General features: G+C 27.3%; 2 protein-coding genes across 3 annotated transcripts; both read right to left on the bottom strand.

The window, feature by feature from the left end:
• Window positions 1–28: 28 nt before the first annotated feature.
• LOC113874246 (F-box/kelch-repeat protein At1g30090) lies at window positions 29–3,661 on the bottom strand. The gene is made up of 2 exons (XM_027512480.1): window positions 1,654–3,661; window positions 29–446 (listed from the first exon to the last, which is right to left on the bottom strand). Exons 1-2 carry the CDS (start codon window positions 2,854–2,856, stop codon window positions 387–389), a joined length of 1,263 nt encoding a protein of 420 aa, XP_027368281.1. The 5' UTR covers window positions 2,857–3,661; the 3' UTR covers window positions 29–386.
• Window positions 3,662–18,707: 15,046 nt separating this feature from the next.
• Window positions 18,708–22,573, bottom strand: LOC113874253 (pyruvate dehydrogenase E1 component subunit beta-2, chloroplastic). Of its 2 annotated transcripts, XM_027512488.1 has the most exons (4): window positions 22,314–22,573; window positions 21,842–21,936; window positions 21,690–21,724; window positions 18,708–20,037 (listed from the first exon to the last, which is right to left on the bottom strand). In XM_027512488.1, the coding sequence occupies exons 1-4, from the start codon at window positions 22,390–22,392 to the stop codon at window positions 19,065–19,067; spliced, it is 1,182 nt and encodes a 393-aa protein (XP_027368289.1). In that variant the 5' UTR covers window positions 22,393–22,573; the 3' UTR covers window positions 18,708–19,064. The 2 variants fall into 2 exon arrangements, with proteins under 2 accessions (XP_027368289.1, XP_027368296.1); XM_027512495.1 differs by lacking the exons at window positions 21,690–21,724; window positions 21,842–21,936; window positions 22,314–22,573 and adding an exon at window positions 21,552–21,618 and having other exon boundaries at window positions 19,003–20,037.
• Window positions 22,574–23,567: the final 994 nt, after the last annotated feature.

Below are 23,567 nucleotides of genomic sequence, written 5' to 3'. Positions count from 1 at the left end.
ACCACACATACGAGATGGTTTGCATTAGCACGTGGAACATATCGTTCTAATCACATAAAAAGAATTGCAATATGTATATAAGAGAACTTTGGTACCCTTCTGTTAATCATTCCCCCCAATTAAAGAAAAAGGCACACTGTTGCATTCACCTTGGCCACTACACTAAAACACTATTATCCATCCTTAGAAGCAAGCACCTCACCTTTTTGTTAGATACTCTTGAATGCATTGAAAAAACGTTCTTTGTAGCATTTAACAATAACACCTCACCAACCTGAAATTTAATTTTGCGTGCATCTCACTATATTCACACTTTTGTCAACTTTCCTTGACTGACTCTGCAAGTGGAGGTGCATCACTCCCTCTTTCACTACACACCAGCTGGATCAACTTTGACCGTCAAACCCAATCACAATCAAGAGTCTTAATATCTCTCTTGACAGTGACTACTATCAAGAGAAACGTGGTGATAAGGATAGCTATTATGTCCTTTCAAATAGAGGATCAACATGGAATTGGAAAAAACTCAAATTTCAAAGAAACATAATGAGGAAATCTCAATGCAAGTACACAACTTTGGAATAAATACCAAAATTCACTTGACAGTGATATACATAAACATGTTTAAATGATGCCGAAAATTTTCAACTATGTGAAAGTCATTTTAACAATAATAAAGAATCAGAACAATAGATGAAACTCTTGTTGAAGTTTAACAGTATAATCCCACACAAATAGTTTCTAGCTAATATGTAAAATTTTATCACATGCAAAAGTCTTTCCCGTTTAACACGCATACAATTTGGTATTGACTTTTTAATTGCCTGATAATTAGTTACCAAAATGTGTTACTCGTTCATGACCAGGTACATTTTCTTTTTGCCAAGCATCGTTCATGATTAGCAAAATGGGAAAAGTCTAGATTTAAAATTTAAAAAAAAAAAAAAGAGCAACGGGAATGGAAAGGTGATAGGATAATTGCTAAAAAAAGGTACAAAACTTGAGTGCATATATTAGCTAGGGATGCCTTATCTTTAGATAATTTTGCTTTAAGATATACCAGTTTCTCAGCCATAATGAATTTTATCTCCTATTTTCTTGTTCGAATTAAGCAACCCTTAAACATAAATATTAGCTATTTAGCATACAAATCAAGTAATAGACATAAGAAACCTAACGGGAAGGTAATATGAATGGACATCCAAATTCAGAACAACATTTTGAACATTTCATTCTCGTACTATATCTATCACAACGGAATTCCAATCTCAGGACCCAGCACTTTGATCTTATTGCAGCCAAGTACAGCAACTAACACATTATCAAGGAAAAAGGCCTATACAAACAAATACTACCTTTTTATCTTTTCAAAAATTATATTCAATGTGGCTCCAGAAACAAGCACAACAAGAATTGCTGACAATAGAATCATGCAATAGAGACGTTCATCAAGGAGAAAGTATCAAGGTATAACTAACACTGCCCAAGCAACCACCAGATACTATCATTAACACAATTCAAAAACTGACTCAAGTGTTCCTTCACACAGCTATTACAACTTTTAGACATCTAATAATTATATTAATTACATTTTATTCCGAAAACATTTTTAACATAATATTACAGGATAATGAAAAACTAAGCAAACAGCACCTGAGAGCTTGAGGGAGTCAGATCGGATAAACTTTCCGGTGCAATAATTACACGCCATCGCACACTGAAGTTCCATTTTTCCCTACAACTTTGTTTTGGGTTCAGTCTAGAGATATGACCAACAGCAACCAGAAGATTTCTACCCACAACATAAATATGACAATCACAAGCATTCACAGCAAAAGGCTTGCATATTTGCTCAGGCAAAGGGGGGCCTTCAATGGTTTCCCAGGAATCAGTTTTGGGGTCATAAACCTTTAGTTTCATTCTTTCAAGCTCAGAAACAACAAACAAGTGCCCGTAAACAACAACACTTGACCCAGTCCACCCTTCTCTAAGTCCAACAGCCATATTTTCCCAGTTATTAGTTCTTGGATCATATACCTGACCTCTAGGAGAGACATAAAAGGGCCATAACCAACCTTCTGTCACCAGAAGTTTCCCATTGAGAACTGCAGCATCATAAGATGCCATATTTGTTCCCATGCTGGCAATAGGGCGCCAACTCCCATTGAAAGGATCCAACACCTCAGCAGAATCTAGCTCATAAAGATCAGTACTATTTCCTCCAGCTACATAAATCATCCCATCAATCACTCCACTGGCAAAAAAAGACCTAGCAGTAATCATCCTATTCATCACAGTCCATCTATTTTTCTGCATCTCATATTTCAACACCAAATCGAGAGGACAATCCACATCAGAAACCATACCACCACAAACAAACAGCGTGCCGTCACGTGGAATTGAAACACACCTAAAACCATGAGGACAAACCTTGTCCTTACAAGGCATTGCAGGGATAGTGTGCCAAGAAAAGTGTGTAAGGTCAAGAACCTGCCATTGGATCTTTCCAGTGCATTTATGGTAGGCAAATACAAAAAGCCAAGGATGCTTCAAACCCAATTGCTTCCTGTTGGTAAAAAACCTCTCTTTATTACCAAGTAGCATATGCCACCTCTTGCAGACAGCTCTACAAGATGAATGACTCTGAACTGGAAGACGAAGAAGACAATTGAGAGCAACATCATCAGGTAGGCCTGGTATTAAGGGTTCTTCTCTCAAAGAAAGCTCCAATTCTGGTGATGGATTTGCCAAAGAAGATTGGATCACAGCTAACCTAAACTTAGGAGATAATGTCATTTGAGGATCTCCTAGCTTGTGTACTGGTGCCTGTTGAGATGAAAATCTAACACGTTGCATCTTTGAATCTAAAATAGACACCTAAAACCCTTCAGAAACACTAAAACTATTGCCTTCGCTAATATGCAATTTCTAATTCATGTTCTATGTTCTCAAATGGATTGGAAAAATATCACACCAAATAGTAACACCCAATTTTCAATCCGGGGGGTAAGAATCTATTCCAAAGTGGCTTGAACTGATTCCCTAACCGATTTTTGTGACAAATAAAAGGAATCCCCCAAATCCCAATCCACAATAAAGAGAAGAAGCACCAATTCCTCCTCCACAATGATCTAAAAGCTTATATAGGATACAACAAAAGGAAAATTCCACTTCTTAAAATATCCAACTTTATAAAAGCATGTTAGTCATAAAAGATATTGGGACCTGTTCTCTTCATCACAAACCAATAACTTTACCACCAACTAAGATTCATCAAGGATTTTAACTTGGGAACCCCAAAAGGGCGTAACTCGCACCAACACTACAAATACCCCAATTCACGGGTACCCTAAGCAGCAAATAAAAATCTCAGCTTTAGCCGAAATTCAACTGAAGAAAGCCAAAAAAGCATGAGATTACCCAGAAATTGTGGGGATTAAGAGAAAGACAAGGCGGAATTTATGAGGGTGCTAAGACAAAACACAAAGAAACAAGGAAAAATGAAGTGGACAAAAACAAAAACTTACAAGAAGCAATGAAGTGGTAGAGAATAGGATAGGGCAGAAAAAGGGTTTAGTGGAGATGAGATTCAGGTGCAGACTTTGCTTGCTTTTTCCACACAGACACAGCACAAGATTGAAATATATTGAATAGAGAGAGAAAGAGAGGGGGACCCTTTTTTGATGAGGGAAAGATTTGATTATTGTGTGGCAAACATGACGCCAGTAGTGCAGATTCATGCAGAGAAAACCACGCGCTTTTGGGGTTACTGGTTTGACACGGAATGGAAAATGCAAATGAATTAGATGGCCGTGGCACCACGCTCCACTGTTTCAGGCTGTACCAAACCAAACCTTTTATTCTATTCATTCATCACTATCACTTGGGAAAAGCAAAACAAGATTAATCTCTACTCATCAAAAGAACAAGTGCTTCACGCGTAATTCGGGTAATCATACATCTTCTTTAAGCCCATCATTCCCCTTATTCAAACTAAATCTAAATCAATTTACAAAAAATTAACTCCCTCTTCTTTACTTACGATTAACAACGCAATAAATCAATAAAAAACCTTCTAAAAAATGTATTAGTAATATTAAATACAATATTTTTTAATAACTCTATACACTCTCATTTTTTCATATTTATAAAATTTTCTAATTATTCTGAATTCACATATATTATTATTATTTTTTATCTTATTTCAAACATAGGACAGGACCACACATGTTCGTTCATCTGTAATTCAAATATAGATATTTTTTAAGAAAATAAATACAATTGTTTTCCAATATTAAAAGTGGAAGCATTCGGCTCTAATTTAGCATAGTAAACATTTTAAAGAGAAATATCTAAAATATACTTTTTACCGCATCATTTTTTATGTTCTTAATTATTAATTAAAAATAAAAAAAATTATATAATTTGTAATAAATTTAACTAATAAATAAAAATGTATTAAAAAATATGTTATTAAATTTTTTTATTTTTAAAAAATTAGAGTGAAGTGACGATTGACTCCATAAATACACTGACATATTGTAAGACTGAGAAAAATATATAATAAATTTTTTTATTTTAGAATATTTTTATTTAATAATTTTTTAAACAATAAAATTATAAACTATTATAAATTTTTCCAATGAATTCTTACTTTTATAAACACTTTATATTTCTTATTTAAAAAAAAAATACTTTATCTTTTTTTTTTCCCCCTCCAAAATCCTCACTTCAAACACATTATTTGGATTCACTTTTTATAGGTACATATTTCAACAATTCAACCCACCATACCACACCAAAAGAACCATGAACACCTATAATATTAGCATGTCTTCTTTTCTATCGAGCAAGCGTTTCAGATTATTCATTCATAGCTTGAGTGTTTTTTTAATGAATTAATATGCTGTAAAGTTTTTATATTCGATCTGTGAATATATTTTGTCAATCGAATTAGAGATCGAATTGCTAAATTTTTCTGAGTTACTGTGAAATTGATTAAACTGATTGAATCTATGATTAATTCGGATTATAAAAATGTATACAGATCGGTCCAACATAGATGGTCTAAAAATAAACCACAGAATAATTTTTTAAAAATTAATTAATAAAAGGTTTATTTTTTTAACAGAATAAAAAATTTATTTTTAAAATATAAATAATTTTTTTATAAAAAAAGAATTTGAATAATTTAAAAATTATACATATTTTTAAAATTTTATAATTATATATGTGTGCTTTAAAAACCTACATACATGTAAACATAAAGATGAAAGAACTTGAGACAAGACTTAAGGATGAGAGTATCAACACAATTGTGTTTATTAGAATTCAAAATCAAAATCAAACTTGCACTGGTAGGACATTCGAAGTGACCTTCCATGGATGTAAATAGAAATTTTTAAGCATGGTACTAGATTGGTTTGAGTTTGGAAAAAAAATTATCTAAATTAAGAAAAATAGAATTAGTTTGGTAAGACTTGAGTAATTTTTTATTCATAAATTGAACATGTCTAGTTTGGATAATTGAGTTTATTAATTTAAAAATATTAGAGAAATTTGGTAAAAAGTTTTATTTTTAAATTAAGTGAATTTTTAATCTACTTTCTTCTCTTCCCCAACCTAAAACATTTCACCCTTCTTTAAAATTACATCCTTATATTTATGTAAACCTGTAATAATTAATACAGTTGCCTCATTGTAAAAAGTAAATAATACAACTTTTTATGTTTTATTAATAATTTAAACTTATATTTTATATTTGATTGACCTTGCGTGTAATTAATTCAATAATAAAAATTATTAAATAATATATTATCGATATTTTTTTATAAATAAATAAGTGACATTTTTAAATATCAAAATTATATGTATAGATATAAGACATATGATTTCTTTCTCGAGTCAAATTTTTCATCATCACCATTTAAGATAGTTAAATACATACATTATTTTTTTTTATACATATTTTATATATTATTTATCTTTTTTGTTATACTTATTATTGACTCTCTTTTTTATTACTCTATTCACTTTAGTTTTTTTTATTAAAAAGTAAAAATGTCAAATTTTAAAGTCGTTAAGGTGCAATTTTATTTAATTCTACCCAATTTATAACTAAACATTAGTAGAAGATTTCTCTAAATATGAAAATTATATGCATAATTAATAACAAATTGACAAGTGATTCATCTTCTAATACTGACAATCTTAACTAGATTGATTATTTTTTATATTATTTTTTTATGTATTGTAATCATATTTTTTTTTTCTTATTACTCTCTACTTTAGTTTTTATATTTGCTGCTAGATGAGAAAGTGTCAAATTTTGAAGTTATCCAATTGTAATTATTTCATTTCTAATAATTGTATTAAAATTTTCTCCAAATACAAAAATTATGCATACAAATAATGACAAGATATAATGAGAAAAACACAATTTTGTACGCTAAAGCGAGATATAAATAGACGAAAAGAGAATTTTTGAAGATATCTTAAAAGGATTAAAAAAAACATCATTTCATCATCCTTAGAGCATGAGGTGGAGAATCTACAAGTTTCTTCTTTTCTTTTAGGTGCATTGCGATTACTCTCATAACAATGAGAAGTTAATCTTCTCTTAGTTGAGATTGAATGTAGCTAACTCATTTTTATATATATTTTAAAATACATTTGTTAATATTTTTCTTTCCTATCAATGTTAGTGATTCTTTCTCATTCTTAATGCTTATTATGTTTTGACCAAATGGAACTTGATTTATAACTTAGGTTTGATTGAAAAATACTCTCTAGGTTAAAATTTGGAATGAATCACCTAATAAAGCATGTTGCTATAAATAAGATATTATTTTATTAGTTGCAATAAGCACACTATTTAATGCAAGAAACTTCTATAAATATACAAGAGATTGATATTTGTAGTAGTAACTTAGAATTTTAATGCTAAGAGATTAAACTAAGAATATCTATATTAATGCATTAATATTGATAAGAGGGTAAATATTTATCAGTATATTGAGATATTCATAGAGAGGAAGATTATGTGAAGTTCAATTCCAACATTCCTTTGCATTGATATTTAAACTTAGTCTTTATATCTTTATTTATATCTATCAAATTGAATTTTGCTTTATGTAAACAATGTTTAAACACTATACTCTTTTTTTGCATAAATTTCAATAGACTTACAAGAATAATGGTGTAAAATTATTAAATATCAAGCAAGTTCCTTTGGACTCTTACTTCCTATTACTAAAATGAAAGTTCGGTGTGCTCAACAAACCCTTAACATACATCTCGTTAGAGAGTAAAAAAAGTAAATTTTATAAGTTGACAAAATGCATAAATGAATTTATCTAATTTTAGTTATTCAATATATGATACACTGATTGAAGATTTTCCTAGAAGCAAAATTATATGCATAAATAATGGCAAGTCAATTAGTAATTTATTTACTAAGATAAAATTTTATCACTACAATAAATAATCTTGAAAGTCTAGATTTTTTATTATATTTTTATCTTTTAGACTTATCTTACACAAGTATTATTTGTTAATTACATTTTATTATTGACAGTTTCAAAGTCATCAAAGTGCACAAATAAATTTATCTAACTCCAATTGTTTTCCATTCCATACAAAAATTAAAGTTTTCTCAATATGTAAAATTTATGTACATAAATAATAAGACAAAGATTGATTGATTCATTAAGTCTTCTACCATCAATAATAGTATATATATATATAAAGGCAGAATTTTCTTATACCGGTGTAAGTTTAAAAGTTCTTACACTTAATTTGAGCTTTTCATTTAATTTAAATCTAACGAGTTATAATTTATTACTTTACTGACTATTAAATTTAAGTTAAAAGAAAAATTTAGTTATATGTAAGAGTTTTTAGACTTACACTGGTATAAAAAGTTCATTTCTCATATATATATATATATATATATATATATATATATATATTACAATAATTTTTTCTATTTTTATTATATTTATTATTGAAAATTTCAAATTTTTCAAATTGTTGGAATATGTTAATTTAGTTATTTCTCTTTCATATCTAACACATTAATATAAGTTTTTTTAAAATATAATATTATGCACATAAATAATGACAATTTGACGAGTGATTTTATTGTTAAGTTTTTTATAACTACTATTAAGAATAGTATGAAATGTCTTGATTTTTTTAATGTATTTTAACATTATTATTATTATTATTATTATTATTATTATCTTAAAATACATATCTAATATTATTTATTTATTTTTATTATTATTTTATTTTTCTTTCTAATCACTCTCTTCTTCACTTTAAAATGTATATTTTTAAAAATGTCAATGTATAAGAATAAATTTATACAATTATGGTTATTTAACATATAACTTATTAATTAAAGATTTATCTAAAAATAAAATGTATTTGCTTAAATAATAAGTGAAATAATAGTTCATTCTTTGAGTCAAGTATTCCACCGCTAAGATCAATAATCTCAAAAGTTTTAACTATTTTTATAATTTTTTAACTTATCTTACATTACATGAAAATATCTTGATTTTTTTTCATATTTTTTATGCCCATATTTTACACTATTTCTTTCTTTTGTATCATATTAATTATTTTCTTTGTTGTTGCTTTCTCTCTTCATTTTATTTTATATATCTCTTGTTAGAAAGTAAAAATGTCAATTTTTGAAGTCATTAAAGTTTATGAATGGATTTATGCAATTCTATCTTTTTTTCATATTTAATATAATATTGACGTTTTCTTTAGATATAAAAATTATGTAAAAAAATAATGACAAGCGGGGTGATTGTTTCACTGAGTTAAGACTAGCACCGCCACTTTTAATAGTCTTAAAATCTTGATTTTTTAAAAAATATTTTTATTGTTTTTCAAAACCTACAATATTTTTATTTTATTTTATCATATTTATTATTTTCTCTCTTTCCTTTTTATTGGCCTCTAAAGATATTCAAGATCAAATCAAACCATTTTCAAACTATTAAAATGATTTAAAAAAATTAAAAAAATGACCAAATAAAAAAAATAAATTTTATATTGTAATTCAGTTTGATTTTCGGTTTCAATTCTTAAAATCAAATCAAACCAAAATAATCACATTTACAATAATTTTATACTATATTTTATTTTATTTTTATATAAAGATTATTATTTTACTTAATTTTCTCACAGTGTTATATGAATATATAGTGCATCATTTTTATTTACTTTAAATTCTCATTTTTCTCAATTGAATATCTTTTTGGCTCTGAATAATTTACTTCTTTTTATATTTTTTACTTTAATAGTTATTTATTTTCTCTATTTTTAATTTTTTTAATAAACTCATTTCAATTTTTAAGCTACTACTTACTCTAAATTTAAAAATAGATTAAAATTCATATAATGATAAATTAAATTTTAAAAAATAAAATATATTAATAATAAATAAAAATTGATAAAGTTGATGAAACCATACCATATTTTGTAGTTTAGTTTGATCAATTTTAAAATTATTTTTATACCATTCAAATAATTTTTTGAGTACAAATTAAATCTAATTGAACTGGAAACACCTTTATCTCTCTCTTCATTTTAGTATGTATGCTTACACACACACATCCTAACTACTAATCTTTAAAAATAAAATAAAAAATATTATTATCATAATTTTTAATATAGTTTTAATATTTTTTATCCTTTCACTTCAATTTTTTACTTATTTTTCCTCTTCCTTTATCTTTAACCTAAAATAGTCCACCCTTTTAAAAGTTATATCTTTATAATTACATGTACCTAGAATAATATATAATTGTCTTAACATAAAAACCAGATAACACAATTTAGTATGTCTCTTTAATAATCCAGACTTATATTTTAAGATTTTGTTAACCTCAACTCTTAGGGCTGGGTTTAAACATTCACAAATAGAAAATTTTTATAAAAAAAGTACACAATCATTGTATTAAAGTTATAAAAATACAATAAATACTTTTTTTTAATAAAATTTTACTATTATTAGTTGCTTATCATCATCTCTAAAGGTTGAGTTTAACAAAACTTATATTTTATATTTGATGGGACTTGTACATAATTAGATCTATAATAAAAAAAAAAAGGTTCAAAAAGATATTAAAAAAATGTTGCTAACATCTTTAATGAAATGAATGAGTAATATCTCTGAATGCAAACATTATATGAATAAATAATAATGAGTTAATGAACAATTTCTTTGTTAAAATTTTATCATTGCCATTAATGATTGTCTTGAAAGTCTTGATTTTTTAATTTAATTTTATTTTTATATATTTTTGCCCTATCTTTCATTTTTATCACTCTCTCTGTAGTGTGTATATTTCTTGTTAAATAGTAAAAATATCAATTTTTGTAGTCATCAAGGTGTAAGAATGCTTTTATTTAATTTTAACTAATTCATATTTAAAACAATTTTAATAGTTTGATCAAAATATAAAATTTACACTCTTTGGTTTTGTTTTTGTTTTTGTTTTTAATAACATGTAAGAATTGTAAGGCATTTTGGGAATTATAGATTCTTAAACATGTTTTAAAATTTTTCTTCTTAAACTATATGTTTTCATTAAACATAATTAATTTCATACCATATATTTTTTAAGAATTTAATATTTTGTTAAAGAATGCACACATCATAAGAGATAAGATAAATTAATTGAAAAATACATTAATAATTTTACTATCCAAGCACATATATATCTGAAAAATTGATTGTAAACAAATTTTCACATATACATGTCATTTATTTAAAACAAATACAAATTTACAGATGAAGGGAAAGATTCAAATCCACTTCATATTTTTCTTTTACATAATCTATATTATTTGGAGTAAAAACACTTGCTTCATCCTGAGAGATACTTGCACCTTTAGTTTCACGCTTAGTATTTTTTGTAGAAAGAAATATTATCATATCTCTTTCATAAGAGACAGGTGGAATAAAGTTAAAGTTAGCCTTTTTTGCGAGATTGATCCAAACAAAGTTATCTTCGAGTTCACTTTTGTTGTGCTTTTTAACTCTCTCAACAATTTGCTCAATATTATAATTATAATTTTTGTTTGAACTCACAATAAGTGTTTGGGTGTCAACCACACTTAGCTCATTTGAGTTAGAAAATTTGTCAATGATAATTTTCTAGAAAGGGATTTGGGCTATTAAATAAACCAAATTCAGTCTTATGATAAAGTAGAAATGAAGGATTTGTGTTTGAATTTGAAAGCTTGTTGTCGTGATGTTTAGTTTTTTTAAGATTGTTACATAAATATTTAGAAAAGCTTTCTATAAAAAACTGTGGGCTACCAACACCAAATGAAAAGTTTACAAAAGAGCTTGCACTTGCTGTAGAGCCTATAAGATTACTAGAGGAACCCATATAAATTGAATTGTTCAAAGATTGAGTAGAGGGCATAGCCACTTTAGATTGAACAAAAGTTGCTAAGGATGCGTTGTTGTTTCTTGTAGAAGGATAATTGGGAGACATGAACAATAAGGTGTTGTCTCCTTGTCCATTGTTGTCATAATAATTCCCTGCATTTAAAATGCTTAGTTATTCAAACTATAACAAATAGAAAATTTTAAAAAAAACTATCACTTTACCTTTTATTGCAAAAGGATTGTTTCTAGTATCTCTGCAAAAGAAATTTCCTTTGGAGTATTACAACACCCAACGTTAGATTTGGTGATATCCATTAAATTGTAGGAAGGAATCACATCATTTTGATTGACTTGCTGCTTAATCTCACCTCGATGTGTCCTTTGATGTCTTTTATGAGCTTGGCAACTGCAAATTACTCTTTTACAATAAGAGTAAATATAGGCCTTTCCTTTCTTCTTATCATCTTTATCAGAAGTTAAAGAAAGATTCATAATTAAAGCAAAAACTAAAAATTTCAACATGAATTTAGTAGGATCAAAATGAATTATTTTTTGGTGAGAAAGTATATCTTCACGTGAGAAAGCATGCCAATATTTCAGCTTTATTTATACTAGTTTTAAGGAAAGATATTGATCTAGTGTGAATATTATCTTAAGAAGCTAACAAATTTTAACAAAAGTCATTTATGATAAAAAAAATATTTTAAAATATAAAGGCTTCTTATTTGAGAATAATTCTTATTATATATATATATATATATATATATATATATATATATATAAAATAGTTTATGTGCACGTATATCTATAATTATTTTAAATTCAAATTCACTATAATCTAAATCCAAGGATCAAGTTTAGATTTTTAAGTTTTGTTTAAAAGTTTAGAGAGAGGAGAAAGAAAAATAGTTGAAGGTAAGACTTTATTTAAGAGTTGGTTTTTGGGAAGAAAGAGAAAAAAAATGAAGACTTATATAATGTAACTTTTTACTTGAGAAATTTTATGAGTGAGGGAGAGTTTATAAACTTTCCTAATCATATGTTTTTAAGTTCCTCTAATTTAGAGGTTTTTGTATTAATCATCTCTCCTTCTTTTTTCTTTTCTTCCTTACCCTTCAAACATTTTTTTTCCTTCTCATTCCAAATAAAGCCTAAAAGAAGAAAAGGTAAGTGGAAGAAGAAGAATTAGCAAAAAGAAAAAAAAACACAAAACTTTATTAATTAAAAAAATTAAAAATATTAGTTTATAAGATATTTTAAAAGGTTTATATATAAAAAAAAAACTCTCATTTCATTTAAAAATTTTATATAAAGGTTTCCATCAAATAAATATTCTTTTTTCCACTTAAAATTATCTCATAAACAAAATTGTAAAATGCTAGGTTTTTGTTCTAAAGGATACTAATCCTTAGTGTTTTTTTTTTTTTTCATTTTTTATATCTCATTAGGAAAATAATTTGTCTTTTATTACATATAATTTTACTTAACTTATAAAGACTTCACTTTATATAAAAGGGGCTCAACCCTCTAAATATGTTCTTATAAGATAAAAATATAAAAATCATATGATAATTTTAAAAAGTTACATACCTTTAAAAGATTTTAAATTTTCAAAATTTTAAATATTTATATATGACTGTACAATCTAAATTTAATTATTTATATAAAATATTATATTCTTATGTACATCTCGTAGGTATGTGTAAAATTTTCTAATATTATTGCCTAAATTCATTCAATCATAATTTATTCATTTGTTAATGACCAAACTTTCTATACAAGTAATTTTTTGGATTTACAAAAAATAGAATTTTGATATGCTGTATTAAATTTATAATTAATACATACAGATTCATTTAACAATTTATTTTCAAGTTCAAAAGTAAAATTAATTTAAAAAATTTTCATTTTTGTATAACAATGACAGTATTATATTTTTATTTTTTGTAAAATATAGAGGTATTTATAGTTTAATTTTGTTCAATTTTTATTTAAAATTTTATCCAAATTGAACAAAAAAAATAACATGTAATTTAGTTTAGTTTAATTTGAAAGTAATATCAAAACCAAACTAATTCAAATTTTTATTTTATAGTTTAATTTTGGATTATTTTATTTTATTTTATTTTATTTTACTTTATAAAATGATTTTTTCATAAAATCTATATTTTTATATGATTTTTAATTTAATTGTTGAAAAAGAATAAAAAATTATAATTAAAAGGATAGAAATGTGAAAAAATGATATATTTATTTATAAAAAATAATATTCAATTGTAAGAATTGAAAATATAGAGTAAATAGAAGTGTTGTAACTTATATTTATACAATATTAAGATTATATTAAAGAAAGCAATGATTAATATTAATAAATTATAGGTGTGTTTTAATTAAGTTATAACAATGGGACCAGAAACTAAATTGAATCATAATAAAAAAAGTTTTTTTAATTTTATTAATTTTTTAATTATCAATTTAATAGTTTGAAAACAGTTTGATTTGATTGTCTAATTAGAAAAACTCTTATAATAAATTTACAACTTTATATTTTATTTAAGTAAATAAAGCACATACATTAGAAAAAAAATTAAAGCACATACAACTTGATTGTCACTCACTTTATAATAAATAAGTTTTTTCAAATATAAAGACTTTGTAACAACCTATGTAATTAATTATGACTAATATTTTCAGTCAAATTTATAAAATTTTATTATTAAAAAGTCTATTTTTTTAGGATTAAAATCACTACAATTTTATAGTAATTGAAAATAGTTATATTTTAATTTTTTGTAATTTAACTTTAAATTTAAAAAAAAATGTCAATGTTATTCATTAGTTACCTAATAATTTTAAATACAAATTTTAAAAATTTAAATAAAAAAGAGATATACAATGCATAGAGAACGGAATATGATGACATAAGAAAAATAATAAAGACGAAGAGTGGTTAGAAAAAAAAAATGTTATATTTGTCATATAAAAAAAGCAAGACGTGTAAATTCATTTTAAACTATCTAAACTTACTATAAAATTGAACCCATTCTAGTCTCTTTTAATGTGACTCTTTCATAACTTTTTAGAGTATTTCTGTAAATATATTTCTTTTTACAATTGAATCATGTGAAAGGATCATAACTATGTATTAAGATTCACCTCCAAGTACAATTAACACTAATGTATTTTTATATTTAAGTTTTAATATGCATTTATTTTTCTACCATTAAGGATTAACTCAAGTGGTAAGATTAAGTTTAATAATCAAAAGGCCTCTCAGATATTAAGATTTCAAATTTATGAAAAGTATTTTTGGAAGACGTGGAACCTTAAAAAAAAATAGACTTACACCCAAAAAGTCATAATAAATATTGTAATACATAAACATGCATGTGCATATGGAAACATATCAACTAAGAATATCCTTTCTACATAAGAATGTAACTACATACCTAAACAATAAAATCTTATCATGAATGTTAAATATTAAAATATAAAAGTTATACGATAATTTTAAAAAGTGATATAATTTTTTAAGTGATCATGTGATTTTTTTTAAAAATAATTGACCAAGGATTAAGTTTACTATTATTATAAAGTAACTACAAATATTTAATATTTAATTTGTCTTTATCTGAGTTTAAATATCAAGAAAATAAAAAAGAAGTATGTCATTCAATGTTATTCAACTGTTACTTTATAATTTTAATTATAAAATATTAAATTAAAAAAAAAAACCTTAAAGAAGGATGACAATAAAAAAAAGAAAAGAAATGAACGGTGTGTGTCAACTTGTCTTAATTTTTTATTTATATATATATATATATATTGTATAAATAAAGATTTGTTAATATTAAATATTAAATTTAGACAATAAATTTTTATAAAATACAAAATTAATTAACATAACCATTAATTTGAAAATTCTTATTATATAAACTTTATAAAATTTTATTAAAAAAACTATTAAGTATTTAATCATATTACTTTAAAAAAATATTATTCAATTATTATTCTATAATTTAAAATATAAAATATTAAATTTAATGAAAGAAAGACATATGATGCATAGATAAAGAAGGATAATGATAATAAAAAAAATAAAGATAAAAAGTTGTTAAGAAAAAAATTATATTTGATGTAAAGATAATATCAGGTTATCTCAACCTATATGTATGTACTATATGTATGTATGTGTATCAATAAAAATTCGTTAATATTAGATGTTAAATTTAAATATTTATATCATTTAATAATTTTTTATAACATTTAAAATTGACTAACCTAACTGTTGATTTGAATATTTTTATTAAATATATATCAACTTTATAAAATTTTATTAAAAAATATTAGGTATTTAATCATATTACTTTATTACAATATATAATATATTTTAAAATATAAATAAATATTAAATTTTATATAATATGATTATGAATATTTAAATCATATAAAAATTGACATGCATAATTAAGAAGATAATATAAGATTATTCAAGAGTTAGATCAACTAATTTTACATTCTATGAAAATTATTAAGTGATATAAGTGTTTAAATTTAATATTTAGTGTTAACAGAATTGATTATACAATATATACTCAGTTTAATTCAACAAATTTTCCTCGGTTTTAATAATTTTTGTTTCAGAAGAGATGTGATTTTAAAATTGTTAAGTAAAAAAAAACATGTAATACATTAAAAAATCTACTGTTTGTTTTAAATATTTTATAATAAACGAGTGCTTCTTTTAGACATGAATTATTTGCGGCAAAATATGCAATTCATCATTTGATGATTAATATTTTAAACCAAACTTATCATAAAATTTTATCTCTAAAAAGTCATTTGAAAAGTGGGTGATATAATCTTCATTTTAAAAGTCATTTATTATATTTTTGTTTCTTCTTAAGAATTGTGGTTTTAAATTTTATCTAAATTGAAATAAATCATACAATACATTAAAACTTTGTAGTTTATTCAACATAATAACACAATTCAGACCACTCACTTTGTAACTCAAGACATGAATTGTTTGTGACAACATATGCACTTCATTATTTAATGACTAATATTTTCAATTAAATTCATCATATATTTTTGTCATTAAAAAGTTTCTTTTAGGATGGGAATCACTGCAATTATATAGATATATAGTTATCTAATACTTGATTTTCAATTAAAAAGTGTTTCTTGATTTGAATTTAAATCTCGAAAAAATAAAATTAAAACATGTCATTCAATGTTATTCATTAGTTATCTAATACTTTGACTTATAAAAATATTAAAATAAATTAAAAGAGAGACATACAATGCATAGATAGTGGAGGGTGAAGAAAATGACAAATAAGAAAGATAGAAGAGTAGTTAGAAGAAAATTGAGGTTGTTTGTTGTATAAATAGTTGTGAAATTATCTTCATCTATCTAAACTTGCAACAAATTAACTAAAGAACAGGGTGAAAAGGGTGAGTTATTTTGCAAAATGAGTTACAAAAGTTAGTCTATATCATTTTAAAATGGGTTGACTAATCAACTTATCTTAAAAATAATTAAAAAAGCATCTAATAAATAAACTTGACTAATATTGATAAAAAATGATGGGTTATATGAGTCAACTTGTAAGTTGACTTAGTTAACCCACTGAACTCATCTTAAAATTGAATAAAAATAATGACGTTTGCGGGTTAAGCAAGTTTAACTTTTAAGTTAATTTTCCCCATCTAATGACAATCTAAGGCTGCATTTGATACGTTCAAATAACTTACCTAAAAGAACGGGTTACAAAATACAACTCATCCTATCATTTTTGGCAAGTTAACCTGCCTCAAGTTAATCTACCAACCATATCTTACTAGTTTGGTCATCACTAGTTTTATGCATCATATTCATATATTATAAGATTTTATCAAAGATTTTGGCCCACTCAACTGGTATTATAGGCAAAATAGTTTAATATTTTCAGTTTATTATAACTAAATAATTTTATCTTTGATGAGTTTTATTCCATTTCATTCCTCAACTTTCATCTTTTTCTTATGCTTTTATTGTTTCATTTAGGAACCCATTCTTTTATTATGAACATCTCTATTCTCTCCCTTTACCACGTTGTTAGAATGGAACAATATTATTTATCATCATTGTTGGATCTTAACTCCTTTTAAAGACATTTCTTCACACATTTACTTTTCAATATACTTGGAAAGTATTTTTAAAATTTTAAAATAAGAAGCATTAAATGTTCCAATAAAAGTAGTGTGTAAAAATTCTAAAAAACTTGTTACCAGTTAAAATCACAGATTGTAGTGAAAAACATTCATTTAACTTGGCATGTAACAACCCACAAGTCTTCTTCATTGAATTCCCAATTGTGTAAATGTCAAATGGCTTCAAAGATCTAATGTATTCAGGATCCATACTCATAGTTCACCAATGTCTTGGCACTAAAGCTTGCATGACGTGATACCCTCTTCCTGGAATAGGTTAAAATTTTTGACATGCTCCCGAGGCCTAACCATCCTAGTTTCTTCAATTCACAATGCATACCTTCATACTACTCGAGGTTATAAAGCAACACATTAGACATACAAAAAGTATAATAAATAATTTTTAAATAAAATTTAACTATTATAGATTGTTTAAATTCAACTCTAAAGTATAAGAATAACAAAATTGAAGCTTCAAAATGTCAAAATCAAATAAAACAATAGCCTTGAGATGTATCTTGTGGTGGAGAGATAATGGCTCAATTTGGATAAATTTCTCAACAAGTACTTATAAAAGTAAAAAAAAAAAAAAAGTAAAATAATAAAATTTCTTCTACAAGTTAAAATCTATTTATGTTTCTCTCTTTTTTTTTAGTTCTCTCATTTAACTTTAATAAAATTTGAAAAAATAAGTTATTTCTAATTTATGAAAATAATTTAATTCTTTCTTATATAAATTTTTTTATATAAAAACTCCTCTAAAAGTTTAACAAAACTGGGCTACCTCTGACCCCTTTTCTTTGCTTCTCCACCAAAATTGTTCTTTAGCATATTGGGCACTTTGTGTCATCCTTAAGAGAGCATCACGTACATGAGGCGGCGAGGGCAATATAAGGGAAGAATGCCAAATCTTTCTTTTGCATTTTCCCATAAATATTTTTTAAAATAATGTTACAAATATATATTTTTCCTCTATAGAGAGATGATTTCAATTCGAATGCCAAAAGTGAAAAATATATAAAACAGTAATACAATAACCCAAGGTATTGCAATGATATGTTTTTTTATATCACTAATAAACTTTTGACTAAATTTCCAACCACAAAACAATCCGATTCATCCATACAAGTGAATTCAAATTTGGCCTACAACAAGCATCTGCGATGCTCAACACCGTGTACAAATACCAAAGTGTTCAGGGCCTAACAAGATCATATAGCCCACTATATTAATGATGCAAAAGAACTAAGTGAAACTACCTCAAATTGGGTGGACAATTGTGTAAACATTTTATAAAAAAATGAAAAGGACACCCAAAATTAAATTAAAAAAAAAAGTTTAGATGATGGAGATTTGGAAGTGAAACAAAAAGAGTAAATGGAAAAAAAAGGTTCTAGCTATTTCTTTACCAGAACCATATCCTTATTGGAAGTGATTATTTGGTGAATTACTGGCAGAGCTGCTCAACTGCTGTGACAATCTGAGAAGGTTGAACTACTGTCCATTCCTCCAATGTCCCAGCATATGGTGTTGGCACATCTTGTGAGGATAAACAGATAATAGGAGCATCCAAATAGTCATTGAAATTTTCAGTAATAGCAGCTGTCAGGCTAGCACCAATTCCACCCGTGCGCATGCATTCTTCCACGATTAACACGCGGTGAGTCTTCTTCACTGAATTCCCAATTGTGTGAAGATCAAATGGTTTCAAAGATCTGATGTCAATTACTTCAGGATCATACCCTTTGTTCACCAATGTCTTGGCAGCTTGCATGACATGATATCTCATTCTGGAATAAGTTAAAATTGTGACATGTTCCCCAGGCCTAACCATCTCAGCTTCTTCAAGTGACAATACATACTCTTCATCTGGAATTCTCTCCTTCAAGTTATAAAGCAACACATGCTCAAAGAGTATCACGGGGTTCTCACTTCGGATTGCAGCTTTCATCAAGCCCTTGGCATTATAAGGGGTTGAGCAAGCCACCATTTGGATTCCAGGAATTGATTGAAAATATGACTCAAGTCGTTGTGAGTGCTCGGCCCCAAGTTGACGCCCAACTCCACCAGGGCCACGAATAACAATTGGTATTTTAAACTGGCCTCCAGATGTGTAATGAAGCATGCCACAATTGTTGGAGATCTGGTTAAATGCCAGAAGTAGAAATCCCATGTTCATACCCTCAACAATTGGTCTCAAACCAGTCATGGCAGCTCCAATGCCCATGCCTGTGAAGGAGTTCTCCGCAATAGGAGTGTCCAAAACCCTGAGGTCCCCAAACTTGGTGGCCAGGCCCTTAGTCACCTTGTAAGATCCTCCATAGTGACCTACATCTTCACCCATGACGCACACCCTTGGATCCCTGTCCATTTCTTCTTCCAAACCTTCAAGTAAGGCTTCAAAAAGGAGAAGTTCGTGCCTGAGAATGAAATGTACATCTGGTCAGTTTCATCATTTTTGGTGTCATATCATCCTATGTTTACAACCAATACAGACAATAAGAGCGCATACAACAAATGGTAAAGCATGCTTTTAGCAAGTTCAACATATCACTAATTAACTGGGGCTCAAAATTAAGTGTAAAATAAATGTCCCTTATCAACTTTTTTGGCTTTGTCACAGTTCCAAACATATTTTCTTTTTATACTAAATTTTATCAGAATCAAGAAATGGAAAAACATAAAAAAGATTGTTCTTTAACATTAAAATCAGACACCCTTAACAGCTAGCATGGCTTCCAAGCACCCTTTTGCGCGCTCCAGGCTAAACTACAAAAACAAGTATAATTACCATAACATTAAATAGCTTATGGCCTATGGGGTTTGCTTATCATTTGTGATAATAAATTATAGTTTGAAAGTGCATTCTCTGAGTAAAAGGCATATCTAGAGCCCATTTCACGAGTAAAGAACAAATATTTTATTTAAAAATAAAAACACAAGGAGAAAAACTGAAAATTTATGAAATATGATCAATAACTTGGAATGAAACTGGTGCCTAAATAAATATACAATTATTTTGAAAGTGCAAATTAAGCCAAAACTTCTTTAATGGAATTCATATCAGTCAATCAAAATTAATTAGAATATGTGATAACTGCTGTAATAGCATTAGCAAAGAGCAAGGCTCTTGCTATGGCTACACCAATTATGCTAAAAGACCAAGAGGCTCCCTCTTGCATAAGCTTGGCTTTTAGAGCCTAGGCAAGGGCCTTTGTTAGCTTATGGCACCAAATCCACTAAGTTGATGGCTACTTTGAGGCGTTCTATTCCTTCATTCTAAAGGAGGGGAAAAGATGTGAAAATCCCAGAAGGCCGCTCAGCAAAGTAGAAACCTTTAGTAATAACAATGGTAATCTGGTCTGTTAGTTTCTAAAAGGGGAATTTCCATTCTTGGATTCCCATCCAGAAGGTCACTAGTAAACTAGCGAGCGTTAGTACTGACAAGGGTAATCTGGTCAGTTGGTTTATAAAAGGGAAATTTCCACTCTTAGTTTCTCTCTATTTTGAATTTAATCAAAATGAATAACATAACCAAATCAATGAACTTCTGTTACATTTTAGAAGCTGGAGGGAAATGTCAACAAGCAGCGAGAAGTGCCTCTCACCACATAGGCTACTGGGGAGACAAGACATAGCACCTTAAGGTGCCCTATAGCTTTAACTATTTTCAAATACTAATCCACATAGAAGCTTAATTTGCTAGGTGGAGGTCAAGCATGGCATAAGTATTCATAGCCAAAACCATAGAAGATGATTTGCACAAGTAATTGTAGGAAGAAAGCAGGATCAGATAATTTGTTTTCAGTTAAATTAAATTATATAAAGAGGATAATTTACCAGCAAAAGGTGTAAACCTATCGACTTAGCTCCATCTCACATTCTAGATAATTTGTTTTCAGTTAAATTAAATTATATAAAGAGGATAATTTACCAGCAAAAGGTGTAAACATATCGACTTAGCTCCATCTCACGTTCTATACGGTGTTTTAAGACATGATTAATTTTCAAAAACTAAAATAGCAGTGTATAAGATAAACTCAACAGCAGCTGATGGCAGAAAGAAACATACCCAGTTTTTGACGATGCAGAAGTATCTGTCTTCGTCTGCAAACAATCCACAAGATTATAAGAAACACAACTACACCACTTAAACTCTATCCCATCAATCCTAAATCAAACTGCAAAAGGGGGAACGAAAAACATGGGAATGAGACAACTTACTGCAACAGCATTAGTAATCAAACTCTGAGGCTTACGAGCTCCTATGTTGAGGATCCTTGCATCAGATCTGACAACAAATATTTGTCCTTTCCTATCTGAATCATCAAAGAGAGTACACAAAATAAAAAGAAACATTTCAGACAATACTCACCCCAGGAAAAACCACACTACCCAATCAAAGGAAAAGAACATATATAAGCATTTTGAAATCCAAAATCCAAGATAACTAACACTGACACGAGTGACAAATTGGGAAGAATAAACAGGATCAAAATTAAATAAACAAACGTTTACAGGAAGATAGAATGTGAATAAGACCCACATGGGCAATGTCCAAGAACAATGACCAACCCAATTCAATGATTCAAAAAAATTATAGTTCCCTCCAATCCGCAATGCTTCCATGAGATCAGTGAATTAAAAATTAAAATTACAAAGAATGAATTTTTATTCTAAAAAAAATGAAAGATACCTGAAAGGGATGGGAAGTGGAGTTTGTTAGAGGCGGAGAATGCTGTGGGAGCTCCAAGTGCCTGGAAAAGGGTCGCCATTGAATGAATCACCGAAGAGATCGAAGTTGAGGAACCGAATGAGGAGACAGGAAGAAAGAGAGGGTTCCGATGAATAATATAAATAAGAAAAGAAGGAGAAAGAGAAGGGGCAAACACAATGCAATGGGAGAAAGACAGACACAGGGTGGCGGAGAAACTGAGGAAAAAGCTTCTAGTTTGTGTGTTTGGTTTGGGCGTGTTGCAATGCTTTTTACGTTGCTATCTTAGCGTTCAGCACTGCAGCAACTTTTTTCGCATAATTTATTTTTCCTACTACCATTTATGATGTTTCATGTAATTCTTGACTCCTTTAGAAATTAGAACCATACTAAAATGTTCATATTCTTAAAACATCTCTAACAATGCCACTTATCATATTTGCTTAACTCATAGTTAAACATCTCTAATAATTTTTACATTTTAATTTTGATATAATAAAATATATAAACAACGTATAATAGATTAAAATGTAACAAATTTATTTTAAATGGTTTTTTTTAAACAATTAAAACAAAAAGAAATACATTTAATTTATAATTTGTGAAATATGCAAAATACATATTTCTATGTGAGTCCGTAACATTAAAAAACCAATAAAGGATGTTAAAAATAAAGCCAGATGGAAGCAGCAAACTAAACACGAAACATTGTATAATCCGTCATAAACTTCAAATATCCATGACTTTTTACCATTCGAAGATTACATTCATACGCCTTACAACATAGGAGTTGACGGTCCTTATGCTTTCTTAGTGGGTGGCCTAATTGAACCCAACACTGCACACTGACAACAGTTTCAATTGTCATTTGGGACCTCATCTCATCTCATGCAGGGTAGGAAAATGTAAAAAGTACACTAGATGCAAGATGTAGTTAGTGCAGGGAATCCTGGTCCTCTCATGCTAAATCACACTATTACATGGGCTTCATCTTCAACATCCATTACCACTTTTTTTTCCCTGCTTTTTTTACTGTATCTTGAATTTTAATTTTGTCTGTGACAAAACTGATTGAGAGAAGAGGATGTGAGAATTATTAAGACACAAAATTTAAAACTTAAACACGATGAATGTCTCCTGTTAGCTCCATGCCCCAAAACCCAAGTAGATTTTACAATAAACAACCCCCAACTAATTGTGTAGCTGTATTCTGGCACGATTAATTAGATCCAAGCC

Source organism: Abrus precatorius, unplaced genomic scaffold (genome assembly GCF_003935025.1).
Source record: "Abrus precatorius isolate BTA unplaced genomic scaffold, Abrus_2018 Scaffold10, whole genome shotgun sequence".
NCBI lineage: Eukaryota > Viridiplantae > Streptophyta > Magnoliopsida > Fabales > Fabaceae > Abrus > Abrus precatorius.
The sequence above is the reverse complement of the archived record's forward strand: the minus strand, read 5'-3'. Positions and strand labels throughout refer to the sequence as shown.

Bases quoted from the DNA above. Each gene is read 5' to 3' on its own strand.
- LOC113874246 (XM_027512480.1), bottom strand. From the start codon at position 2,856: ATGCAACGTGTTAGATTTTCATCTCAACAGGCACCAGTACACAAGCTA. The intron at 447-1,653 runs GTGCTGTTTGCT...TCTTGATAGTAG, and splicing joins TGACTCCCTCAAGCTCTCAG to TCACTGTCAAGAGAGATATT.
- LOC113874253 (XM_027512488.1), bottom strand. From the start codon at position 22,392: ATGGCGACCCTTTTCCAGGCACTTGGAGCTCCCACAGCATTCTCCGCC. The intron at 21,937-22,313 runs GTATCTTTCATT...TTGATGATTCAG, and splicing joins CCACTTCCCATCCCTTTCAG to ATAGGAAAGGACAAATATTT. The intron at 21,725-21,841 runs GTAAGTTGTCTC...GATTGTTTGCAG, and splicing joins TGATTACTAATGCTGTTGCA to ACGAAGACAGATACTTCTGC.